The following is a 13,495-nucleotide window of genomic DNA, read 5'->3' on the forward strand; positions in this document are numbered from 1 at the left end:
ACTCTGTAATGGGGGGACTCTGTGGTGATGTGAAGTTATTTAATGAAAGTGTAAATAATGTGAAGGGGGACCTCTGATATGAAGGGGGACCTCTGATATGAAGGGGGCTCTGATATGATGGAGACCTCAGATATGAAGGGGGCTCTGATATGATGGGGACCTCTGATGTGAAGTTAATTTCATCAAGGCAGTTGTGTGCATCGTCCCAGGCTCAGGTTTCCCATTGATAAGTATAATTTATGTTTTTACATTTTAGACTGGGGTGCTATTACTGAAAGACGGTTGAGAAACATTGGTTTAATATACATCGGCATTATTTCTGTCTCTTGCATCTGCCTGGAGTTCTGCTGTATTGATGTATTATGAATACAAAGATCAGTTCATTTTTGTATTTTATATCTGTCCGGAGTTTAGCTTTACTTCCTCAGGGGATCCTTTATCGCAACCATCATTCCCCTTTAAATATAAACAGAGAATAAAACGATTTGTCTGAATTTCGGTGTCATCCCGGCTCAGCCACACAAAGAAAAGGAAAAAAAAAAAAAATTGGCAATCCTCATAGAAGAGTCTCTCGGTAAATGAAGTGTCAGGAAGTATGATTTAGTGTAGGAATGAAGCTGATTCTCTGTCGTCCTGTCTTAGCGCTGCCGCGCTCGTGGTGACGCTTCTCATAATAATGTTATATATTAAGTCGGTTTGGAGGTCAGACGCTGAGTGGGGAGACTCATGTAGAGCACGTCTGGAAGATTACATCCTGAAGTGCGCAATCCTCATAATGCCGTGTTATCCCGGCTGATATGGCGGCTGAGGTCACATCTTCTGGCTCTGTAACACAAGAGAAGAGGGGAGGGTAATAGCACTCTACGCCGGCGGTCAATAAACTTCGATTTTTGACTGTTAACTCTGGTGGTGGAATTGTGCAATCAGCGGGGAAATTGCACTGCTATTACTGTAGTATGAGCACAAATCTTTATCATTTCTGTCTGTTAACAAAGCTTCGGCGGCCTGATATGCCCAGGAACCTTCTCTAATCGCCAAATCCGGGGACAATAAAATACTAAAGGGACCCGCAGCCAGAATGATAATGTAAAGGCTCCTCTCCTGTACTGAAAATGCTTTTTTCAGTTTCACTGCACACTGTGAGCTTCTTACAATGTGCATTAGAAACTGCAGCAAGTCAGAGCCTATCTAATTTCCTCCCCAGCCTGACTCTCCCTGGCCCACCCCTTTCATGCATTCGATTCTTTCAGTCATGGAGGCTCAGCATCCAGTGTGGGTGATCTGCATGCAAATACAGCCTGCCTAGGAACGACCCACTCCTCCAGACTGACATTCACCCATCAAGGCATTTTGATATTTGCATAACTCCTCCCAAGATCCCACCCATTGCTTGCATCAGGGCTGAAGACTCTTGAAAGAGTACTAAGGAAGGGTGCTGGGATGTTTTCAGGAAGCAATGTACAGCCCTCTACTGGCTCCTCCCTCCTGCCTGCATTACATAGAGAAACACAGAGACCCAGTGATGACATTGTGATGGACCCCCTTGCTCAAGAAGAGTATGTCTGCCGTATAAGCTTCCCTTGCCTGATACCAGCATTATCCAAGATGCCTTAGCCCACCCAGTCACTTGTCGAGACATCAGTGTAGGGTGGTTAGAAGCATAAGACTGTTTATTCAAACACAGGCACAAAGAGATTTACACTCTGGGGACAAACCCCCCCCCCCCTTCTTTGCATAATGACACAGGGTGGGGTAAACTACATTTAGTAACATGACAAACAGGTATCTTCACCTTTCCAACAGTAGACAGTCTTTAGGAAGGGCTGCTGGAGAAATCCCCCCTACCATTTAGCAGCTAATCCACATACATATACATCCCATAATAGGTTGATTCCAAGGCAAACAGAAACAATAGAACAATGGGATACAGGCACTTAACAATAACAAACCCCACCCCACCTCAAACTATCTAGCAATGGTCTATGAGATAAACTCCTACAAGCAGCCTGAATAGGTCAAACCAATTAATCTTCATATATTTCCTGAGGGATATTGTTCATAAATATTACTGTCCTAAGTGAAAGAGCCCCTTCATTCTTTTAACACAAACCACACATATAGAACCCAGGATAACCGGGGTAACACAAAATGCTGAGTCCGGTGTGGTTGTACAGTGAGTCTGGTTAGTGCAGACCCAACTGGGTTTCTTGGTCACCCTATGCCCCTAATAGACACAGGGTGACTTATACATAGGAGGGGCCAGGGAGCTGGACAACGAGTTTCCCGATCTCTCTAAGGTAAACTGGGTTCTTCAAGCCCCCTGCCCAGAAGTGAACATCATTGGGTCCAAAACAAGGTATTTAATGAAAACAGGTTTTATTTAATTGTTAGAGCTCCCAGTTTTCAGACTCGTAAATAATGATACAAGGAACAGGGGCTGGTCATGATGAATGCAGGTTTGGTTTGTTTTTGGAAAATGATGGTACATGATGGGTCTATAAAATTAATCTTGCTTTTTTGCCAAGTCATTCAAATCTATCAAATATGACTAAACTGCCCAATACTATGTGGTGCCTCATCCCAGGGCGGAACAGAAAAAACAAAACTATGGGAGGCCGGGGGGGGGGGGTCTAGCAAAATTACTCTCTAATACCAAATGGGGGTACCATCATCCAAGTAATGATTGAGAATAGACATGTGCGGTTCCTTTCGTTCTGAATAAATATTCAGACTAAGTTTTCGTTATTCAGAGATTCGGATATACCTGAATACCTGAATTGCAGTATAAACGAAGTTTACAGAATGCTCCGAAAAACGAAAGAAAAAATTTGTCCAAATTTTTGAAATTCGAATTGAAATTCGAATTTAATCTTACATCATATTCCAGTTGAATTCAAACTGTAAATATATTTCTGAAATGAAAGACTGTGTATGTTTTTCTAGAGTACCATTTCACAATAATGCTGTTTTTGTTAAGCCAAAGATGATTTAAAGAGTCAATGTAATCATTTGATGAAGATTTTTCTTTTGTTTGTTCACTTTGCGACATTGGAGTGTGGAATAAAAAAAAAAAAATCAAAAGTTTTCGATTCGACCGATTTAAAATGTATTGATTCGAACATTTAGAATCGAAAAGATCGGAAAATTTAAAAAAGACTTAAAATTAATTCTCAATACGAATTCCAAATACAAATCCTGAATACAAATTGAATGAATCAACCAAATTTAACTAAACTAAATAGCTAGATTAACGAACCTAAAAGAAACACATTTTTTCTTCATGCACATGTCTAATTGAGAAATTAGAAAGGAGACAATTCCCCTAGTAGTCTTCAAAAGGAAAAGAGAAATGGACTATCTCTGTACCTTGGACACAATACACATGGAGTAAAATTACGTTTTTCATGTTTTTTTTTTTTTTCAAAAAGATAAAAGCAGTATATTCAGATACAGGAAAAAGCATAAATCTTAAAGTCAAAAAGGTGTAATAAAATACAGTCTGTCTATACATGTGTTTCACTAATACTTATTGTACTTCAGAATGGAGACAAGAGGTTTAGTAGGTCCTCAATAGACAAGTACTCATCTTTTCCTTTTGAGACTACTAGGGGAATTGTCTCCTTTCCAATTTCTCAAAACTATGGGAGGGATTTTGAGGGCACCATTGAAAATCATCGATACAGTAAAATACAAAAAGTTTATTATGTAGTCAGGTAAAAACCAATATGTAGATACAAAATTCATACAGAAAGTAGGTACACAATCTGTATAAAAAAACAAGAACAAAGAAATCTCCATCCATCACAAGAGCATTGAAGCCCAAGTAAGACTCCAATGCGTTTCAACTCGCTAAGTCGTCTTCAGGGGGTTCTTTTGAACAATAAGATGGAAAGATTCTGTAAAGTAGATAACAACCAACGAGTAAAATAGAACAGATACAAAACGATATACAACATGTAATCTTTACAGATATAACTCACAATGTGTCGGTTTGAGACCAAATATATGCAGACACCACCGGGACAATTCCAGATACCCCTACAGCAAGGGCGTAGTTCAAGGGACAATGACCTGATATCATAAAAACTTTCATAAGTAAGAAGCACCATACACAAAAAGTTTGTTCTTGTTCTTTATACAGATTGTGTACCTGTTTTCTTTATGAATTTGTATCTATTGTAAACTTTGGGGGTTATTTAGCTTATTGCAGAGCCTACCAGTGAGCTAAGTCCACACCAGTTGTGCCGTTTAAGGGCTTGTTGGCCCAATTTTATTAAAGGAAAAGAAACACAAGTCCAATAACAGAACAGTTACCCACACGGGGGTTTCAGCTTTCCACGGCAACAATGTAAAATGAAAATTACCGAACCACCTGGCTCTTTGGCAGCACCGCTGCCCAGGTTTTACGCCTCGGCCCTCTTGGCCAATTAACAGAGTTCCTCTACAACCCCTTGACCTTGGTTAGCACTATTTTCCAGCTTCCTTGCTGCTCCAGCCCACAGGCTTGGGCCCTTTGTCTGCTTTATCAGACTGTCCCGTGCGGCCATGCACGCTTCCCCCTTGCATATCAGGACTCTTCGGGAGGGTAGAGCCCAGAACCCTGGTTCTGTCTCTACGAAAAGGCCCAGACACACCTGCACAATCAGAGTCCTGGCTGTTCCCAAGACCTGGTCCCAGGATTGGAGATTTCATCCCACCCAGATCGCTATGAAATCTCCAGGCTCCAGGTCCCACAACGAACTTTAGAAAACACTAAGGAAACTGAAAAGCCAGCTTCCGATTCATGACACAAGCTCCCTGGAGCCCCTCAACCTGTCCAGATGAGAATTCTGGGTCACAATCTCCTTCTAGACAACGCTCTGGGGCAACGCTCTGCCACACTACATATTGATTTTTAACTGACTACATAATAAACTTTTTGTATTTTACTATACCAGTGAGTTTCGTTGTCGCCCTCAAAATCCCTCCCGTAGTTTTGTTTTTTCTGTTCTTGCTAAGCCATCCCCGCCCAGTGCGCCCACTGATATTTGCTTCTACACATTCCCACCATTCCTCCAGAAATATGGTACTGCAAGTCGATCAAAATATGTAGATCACTTCCTGTGAGCCTGTAAACAATGTGGGCTATGTGGGACTTTAAGTTAGACACCAGCAGGTATGCCCAGCGTCTCCATTCCTGTGAGCCCAGGCCACCATTGACACATGATAATTACATTGTGCTCACAGTACAATGCTGAAAAAAGCGCTGCTGATGTCATGATACTGTCTGCGGTATTGTAGACCACCCACTGCTGGACAGGAGGCAAAGAGTACATCATGTACATCTGCATCAGAAAGAGCGCTAAACAAATGAACCAAAAGTCCAACAAGGATTTATTGGTTCAGTGAAAGACCACAGACAAGGATAACAAACATCCAATGCTGGGGGCGGCCCATAAATCCCTTCACTTCATCAGGGCTTAAGTACAATATATAGAGCACTCCATGGTCATTTACTGAACCAATACAGCTCTGTTGGACTCTTGGATCAATTGTTAGGTGCTCTTTCTAGTGCAACTGTATATAGAATACCTCCACTTTGTGGAGAGTTGCTGAACCCAAGCTATTTGGCTCCACCAAGCCATCATTAGAAATCATAGGTCTTTGTGGAGAGCTGCTGAACCCAAGCCATCTAGCGCCACCAAGGCTACTATTAGAAATCATAGAACTTTGTGGAGCGCTGCTGAACCCAAGCCATTAGGCACCACCAGGGCCACTATTAAAAATTATGGGACTTTGTGGAGGGTGGTCAAACCCAAGATATTTGGCTCCACCAAGGCCACCATAATAAATAATGGCACTTTGTGGGGAGCTGCCAAACCCAAGTCATCTGGCTCAACCAACGCCACTATTAGAAACCATGGGCCCTATACAGTCTACCTGGCAGGCCCCAAATTCCTTAGTCATCCAGAAGAGAAGATATATCAATCTCTTGGGAAAATCAGGAGGTGAGATTGCTAGATTACTGCTTGCACCCAAAAATAGTTAAAAAGTCCCCTCTCTACCTCCAGGCCTCGCTGCTGAACTGATGGGGCTTGGATAACCTTACATTTAAAAACAGAGATTCATGGTTTGAAGCATTACTCTGTCTGCTCCCAAAGAGAATTCAAAAGTCTCCTCTCTGCCCTTGGGTCCTACCTCTGAACTGATGGGGCCAGGTCAGGTACTGGAGGGCTGGCTTTACCCCCTATCAGCAGCCCTGGACCCCACTAAGGACTTCATTTCTTTTGGTAGAGTTTCCATATTCTACGTTCCACCCCCATCTCATGTTGGATTCCTGTTCATCATGCATCTGACCATAGAACCTATGAAAAAAAACAGGGGAGTTCTGGGGGGTGGGGTATTTAGGTGGGTGGCAGATTCACTGTCTCAAAAGGAAGGTGGAAGTATAAAAGTCACATGGTTAAAGTCAGAGCCAGTCAACTAACATTTTCATAAGGGGGTTCAGGCAGCAATGGAAGCCTCTACGTTGCTCTCATGACAGGTTAACTTTAAACCGCTAGTTGATGCTGCTTTGAAACGGCAACGCTTAGGAAAAAATCAATCTTGCTATTTTCCAGCTGTTGCATGGTAAATCGTTCTTCATTATCTACTTCTTTTTTTTTTTTTTTTTTCATGTGATTGACTACTCAATCCAGAAAATATGTATTTATGTATCATTTTTCCAAATGGTGTTGTAGGAATTATATCAAATCAATACATACTTGTGTTGTTACTTTGGAAAAAAAAAATGGCACCGATTTTGTACAGAAATAAATATACGCAGTTATCTGGCTGTTATTATCTGTCAAAATGAGGCATGCATTAAAAAAATGAAAAAAAGAAAGTCAGCCGATGAAAAAAAAAAAAAGATACAAGTTTGCGATTTTAAAATTTTAATAACTGCCCATGTTTTTTTTTTCTTTGGCCTCTCTTGTCACTCACTCACGATATAGGGAGCCCTTTTAATTCTATTAATATTCCTTTTTATCATGCCGGAGAAGGGACATTACTTTAAATCATCACTTAAGTGCACTATAAAACACTCAGTCGGAATCCCCGGGATAATATTTCCGTCGTCTACCAGCTACTTTATTTTTGTTAATACGCTTGTCGTCGCCAGTTTCTTTGCGGAGAGCCGCTGAAAGATAAACCTTCGAGGTGCTTACATAAAACGTCTCTTTATGCAAACCTATATATTCTCTGATAAACATGCAAGTTCTGTACACCAGACAAGGGCTCTCATTCATAGTCAGCCGTTCGCAGATATCAAATAATTTGTCCTCTTATTATCCTATATCAGACCAAACAAATGGCAGCTGAAATCGGTTAGCTGTTCATCACAGATTACTGGCAAATCCTCACCCAAAGCAAGTCTAATGCCAAAAAAAAAGAAATCCACTCGTAACTGCAAATGGAAATATATATATATATATATATATATACACATATGTTTTTTTTTTTTTTTTCTTAATGTGTTTAACATGAAACATAGTGCACGGTTGTTACCAGCTTTAAGTGGAAGTTGGTGAAACCATTTTAACGTGAACTGGTTCCTTGGATTAGTAAGGACTTTGTAGGACCATAAAGGCTCCATATCATCAGACTTCAATATAACCAGTGAAAGTAGATCTAAATCTAATTACATCAACCTATTCCTGCCAGCCATATGCATATATGTGGTAGCAGAACAGATGGGCCTTAATGGCTAGCCACCCCACATATGAGTCTATAGGGAACTTCCATTCTCCTGGAACATTGACCAAGCTGTTACAGACAGCTGCCGATCATTGACCACTGTAACAGTCAATCACAGGATTAGTGAGCTCAAGAGAGGTTTTTTTTTTCCAGACTTCCCTTGAACTCATTGATTTTACACACCCACCTGAGAACCCTAAAGAGGACCGAGGATTTTCGGGACCCCCCGTGGCATTAAGAGCACCCTTATCATGTGTAGACAGGTTTTTCTCCACCCACATTCTTGGAAGGTTGCATGTTTCCCTTCCTTGGGCTGACCGCAGCCTCAACAAATGTAAGTTATTTTCTTTTTTGTTTTTGAGTAACCATTTTAAAGCCAATGATCTTTTTGAGCAAATTAATTACACCAGGGATTCCCAAACTATGGCCCCCCAGCTGCTGCAGAACTACACGTCCCATGAGGCATTGTAAAACTCTGGCATTCACATTCATGACTAGGCATGATGGGAATTGTAGTTCCTGAACAACTGGAGGGCTGTAGTTTGGGAATCTCTGAACTACACTATAAAGGCTCTCCTGCCTTCCTCTTTTCTTTGATGGACACCCTGAGAAGCAAACTAGACAACTGGCCAGTCCTCTAGAACTGAGATCCTTGGACCTTTCTGGGCCACCACATCCTAGATCCTAATCACGTGATTGGCAAGCTCGCCTCTGCTTGCCAGCATGGGGACCCTTTTAAAGGGCCGCCCGGGGTTATTGTGGTTTCAAAGTGGTTGTAATCTGTTTTCTCATGTTAAATTATTACCGGGTGATCCTTCCATGAAGATCCTTCTTGTACTTCCTGTTACCAAACCTCACAACTTTAAACTTTCATAAGATGGACCAGCCTAGAGAAAAGAAAAGTGGGTCTGGCAACATAGTGCTGAACTTTGGATATCGTTGGGAAGGGGTATGGCAGAATCTGAGTCTATACATATTATACACTGCACACATTTGCGGCAGTCAACCCCTCCTCAGACCCCTGATCAGTCCCTCTTCAGACTTCAGATCAGCCCTTCCTCAGACCCCTGATCAGCCTCTCTTCAGACTTCAAATTAACCCTTCTTCAGACCCCTGATCAGTCCTTCTTCAGACTTCAAATTAGCCCTTCTTCAGACCCCTGATCAGTCCTTCTTCCCCCTGATCAATCCTTCTTCAGACCCCAGATCAGCCCCTCTTCAGACTTCAGATCAGCCCTTCTTTAGACCCCTGATCAGTCCTTCTTCCCCCTGATCAATCCTTCTTCAGACCCCAGATCAGCCTCTCTTCAGACTTCAGATCAGCCCTTCCTCAGACCCCTGATCAGCCTCTCTTCAGACTTCAAATTAGCCCTTCTTCAGACCCCTGATCAGTCCTTCTTCAGATCCCTGATCAATCCTTCTTCAGACCTCAGGTCAGCCCCTCTTCAGACCTCAGATCAGCCCCTCTTTAGACCTCAGATCAGACCACTTTAGACTTCTTTTCAGACCCTCAATCAACCCCTCCTAAAACCTCTTAAACTACTTTTCAAACCTCAGATCAGCCCTTCTTCTGACCCCCAATCGATCCCTCTTAAGGCCTCAGATCAGACACCTTTGAACTACTTTTCATGTTTCTGATCAGCCCCTCTTCAACCCTCAGATGACCCCCCTTTTAAACCTCAGATCAACCCCCTTTAAACTACTTTTCAGACCCCCCATCAGCCCCTTTCCAGACCTGTGATCAATTCCCATTAAACTAATTTTCAGACCCCTGATCAGCCCCTCTTCAGACCTCAGATCACACCCCTTTAAACTTCTTTTCAGATCCCAGATTAGCTCCTGCTTAGACCTTAAATCAGCCCCTCTTCAGACCCTAGATCAGCTCCTCTTCAGACCCTAGATCAGCCCCCCTTCAGACCCTAGATCAGCCCCTCTTCAGACCCTAGATCAGCCCCCCTTCAGACCCTAGATCAGCCCCTCTTCAGACCCTAGATCAGCCCCTCTTCAGACCCTAGATCAGCCCCTCTTCAGACCCTAGATCAACCCCTCTTCAGACCCTAGATCAGCCCCCCTTCAGACCCTAGATCAGCCCCTCTTCAGACCCTAGATCAGCCCCTCTTCAGGCCCTAGATCAGCCCCTCTTCAGGCCCTAGATCAGCCCCTTTAAGACCTCAGATTATTCCCTTTTAAACTCATTTTCATACCCTCCATTAGTCCCTCTTCAGACCTCAAACCAGCATGGTTCTTCAAAGAAAGAAAATCCCATCCCAGACATCCCTTGTGGCTTGGAATCATGTTGTTATTGGTAAGATCACATGACCAAGATCAAGAAGTTGGGATGGGTGTCCCCCACTCTCCTGTACTTGCACCTGGCATTGAATGCTGGGATTGGGTCCAATTGGGTTGGCTGGAGTATGTGTTACAGGGTTGAAAATGTCTCCCAGATATGCTCCTGCATTGTCACCAAACCGCATGTACCTCAGATAATGTATAAGGGGTGGTTGAAGAGAAAGGCCCATGGGGTTGGGGCACTTTAAGTGTGCATGGACACTTTTGTGCAGGTATTGTTTATTGGGTACTGATGTTCTACCACTCTGTAATTTTAGCAGCAACCTAAGCTCTTTTTTGCTTGGGGAAGAACAGCTGTACTCTTACACCCACGGTTTTCCACCACTAAAGAAATTGTCACTGGCAATGTAATGCTGTTTGTCTGGATCCTTCCGAGGCACTGAATCTTCCACACTAATCCCCAAACTTCTTTTCAAACAGGAGATGGTGAGTGTTCCGTTCATTCAAAGCAAGAAATCGTTTTATCTTAATATGCTTGTCTGAGCAAGCAGGAATGTTTTTCTTAATCTTTTATCATTGCAAATATTCTCATAAACATGTATTCACAATAGCTCCCGGTTGGCAGTCGTCTTCCTGGAACGTGATTATCCTGGTGTATAGCCACTTCAAAAAGATCTTTTATACCTGAATTGAAATCAAAAGCATTTTATCTCATCAGTATGAACCACTTGTCTTGTTGTGCTGGTGTGTGTTGTCTTAATATCTGTAATCAAAAATAAACCTTTCAGAAAAAGCGCTGTCAACAATACATGTATATTTTTTTTTTTTAAAGTGAACCTGTCTTGTGATCTATTTCAAAAGAAAAGTGCTGCTAAGAGCTGACAATACAAGGTGTCTACTGTCTAACATATTTTTCAATAGGTTTTTATTAGGTTTTGAGTGCAAGTCAATAACATAACAGAAAGCAACAGGCAATTGACTGTCAAAAAGTGCAACATTACAGCATGGGTAAGGGATTCGGGGACGCAGCCCCTCGGGGAACACACAATAAAAACATTGCCCACATCCGACACCCGCAACCCACCATGCCCCGCACCGAGGCGGCCCAAGGCAGGCCCAGGGCCACCCCCCCCCCCCACCCAGCACCCCATAAAGGGAACACACTGTGCCAAGGCAGGGGAGAGGCAAACACCTGGGCTCCAACCCACCGCCCCACCATCGGGAACAGCGGGGCCACAGGAAGCGGTGTGCGGGAACATATTTTTTTTTAAAGTCTTCTCAGTGCCATATCTGAGGTGACATTGCTATGGAGGTCTCATCTTCTTGCCTTGAATCATCCAAGTTAGCCAACCAATGGTCTCCCAACCAGTGAGGGTGCCTTACTAGTTCCCTGTTGTAGTGATGCATGTTGAGCCTATGCATATCTGGCTAATATTGTTTCAAACAGATGGAGATATCGCACTTGGTGGCTGCTATGTAAGACTATGACGTTAGATGAACTGCAACATTAAAAACCTCTTTATTTTCATTCCTACTTAAATTTTAAACTTTTTAATGAAAAAAAAAAAAAAAAAAACAACCTAAAAGCAAACATAAGATTTCTTCCATTGCCTTATTACCTCAGGAAATCCTCTGTGTCTCTGTAATTTAGGTAAAGTTTTCACCTTTTTAATTGGGGGTTTGCTTTTCCCTGATTTGATGGCCAAGTTCCAACAACTTCCATCCCTCAGTCCAGTTAGAGTGCATGTAATGGCCACTGAGGCAATAATTTGAAAATAGAATGGCAGTTGGAAAGGCTTATCGTGAGAAGGTCAGATTCTAGTAACAAAGTGAAACCAAATTAGAGAGGGGCACAGAAGACATTTTTGCCATTACCATGAACGCTTGTGGCCTTTGGTGAACTTTATTTCCAGCATCGCTTTCCATTTGGCCTTGTCTTCTGCCAGGTTAATGCTTTGCTATACAATAGGGATACAGAAAGGAGTGCCAGACCAAAAGGGGATGTGAGTACAAGATAATTTTAATTGTTGGTAAATAAGTTTTATAAAAACAGCCAATGTGTTTTGATGCAATACCATTCCCCTTTATCGGCACTCAATACAGGCTAAATAATGGATGGACCTCATTGATTGAACTCATAGATCTACATTATAGATTAGAAGCATTATTAAACTATCCTCAAGGAGTAACATTGTGATCATTGCTGAAAATGTACTGGAGCTGCTTTATCTCATGACTGTCCGTCATTTCCTGGATATCCTTCAACCACCATGTTCTCCTGTAGGTCATCCATCAACCATGTTTTTCATTATGTCTTCCATCAAACATGTTCTCCTTTATGTCCACCATCCACCATGTTCTCCTTTATGTCATCCATCCGCTATGTTTTCCTTTATGTCATCCATCCACCATGTTCTCCTTTATATCATCCATATGCTATGTTCTCCTCTATGTCATCCATCCACCGTGTTCTCCTTTATATCATCCATATGCTGTGTTCTCCTTTATGTCCTCCATCCACCTTGTTCTCCTTCATATCATCCATCTGTCATGTTCTCCTTTATATCATCCATATGCTATGTTCTCCTCTATGTCATCCATCCACCGTGTTCTCCTTTATATCATCCATATGCTATGTTCTTCTTTATGCCACCCATCCACCTTGTTCTCCTTCATATCATCCATCTGTCATGTTCTCCTTTATATCATCCATATGCTATGTTCTCCTTTATAACATCCATATGCTGTGTTCTCCTTTATGTCATCCATCCACCTTGTTTTCCTTTATGTCATCCATCCACCATGTTCTCCTTTATGTCATCCATATGCTGTGTTCTCCTTTATGTCATCCATCCACCTTGTTTTCCTTTATGTCATCCATCCGCTATGTTCTCCTTTATGTCATCCATCCACCGTGTTCTCCTTTATATCATCCATATGCTGTGTTCTTCTTTATGCCACCCATCCACCTTGTTCTCCTTCATATCATCCATCGACCATGTTCTCCTTTATGTCATCAATCCACCGTGTTCTCCTTTATATCATCCATCTGCTATGTTCTCCTTTATGTCATCCATCCACTATGTTCATCTTTAAATCATCTATCTGCCATGCTCTTTTTCTTTCCCTATCTTTACCTTCCAAAATCTTGAATAGCTCATCTCCAGTAGAGTTTCATGAGATATAGGCAAAAATGAACATTTCCTCCTTAACCACTTACCGCAAAGTGACGTAGGGCTACGTCGGCAAATTTTGCGGTATTATACCAGGGTTATGCCTCTAGCTAGAGGCACCATCCTGGTACCGTGGTTTAGAGTTGACGGTCGGCTTTCCATTGGTAATGACCGATGCGGCTCGGGAGCCGCTCGATCGTTACCCGGGTGAGCGGGAGGGGACATCCCCCCCTCCCGCCACCTTCTGTGAGTTTGCTCGGGCCTCCCGTCCCACCGGGAGACCCGAGCACCAAGCCAGCGCATCCACCGGCTGGATGG

General features: G+C 42.6%; 2 protein-coding genes across 11 annotated transcripts in view; both read left to right on the plus strand.

The window, feature by feature from the left end:
• The window catches only part of DAB1 (DAB adaptor protein 1), a 1,145,503-nt gene that overhangs the window by 606,537 nt on the left and 525,471 nt on the right, over positions 1-13,495 (plus strand). The window lies entirely within an intron of this gene.
• Positions 12,359-13,191, plus strand: LOC309561675 (uncharacterized protein; the record flags this gene model as incomplete). The annotated part of the gene is made up of 2 exons (XM_082265662.1): positions 12,359-12,904; positions 12,958-13,191. The coding sequence occupies 2 exons, from the start codon at positions 12,359-12,361 to the stop codon at positions 13,189-13,191; spliced, it is 780 nt and encodes a 259-aa protein (XP_082121788.1).

This window comes from Pelophylax lessonae (assembly GCF_965119305.1).
Source record: "Pelophylax lessonae genome assembly, chromosome: 8".
Lineage (NCBI taxonomy): Eukaryota > Metazoa > Chordata > Amphibia > Anura > Ranidae > Pelophylax > Pelophylax lessonae.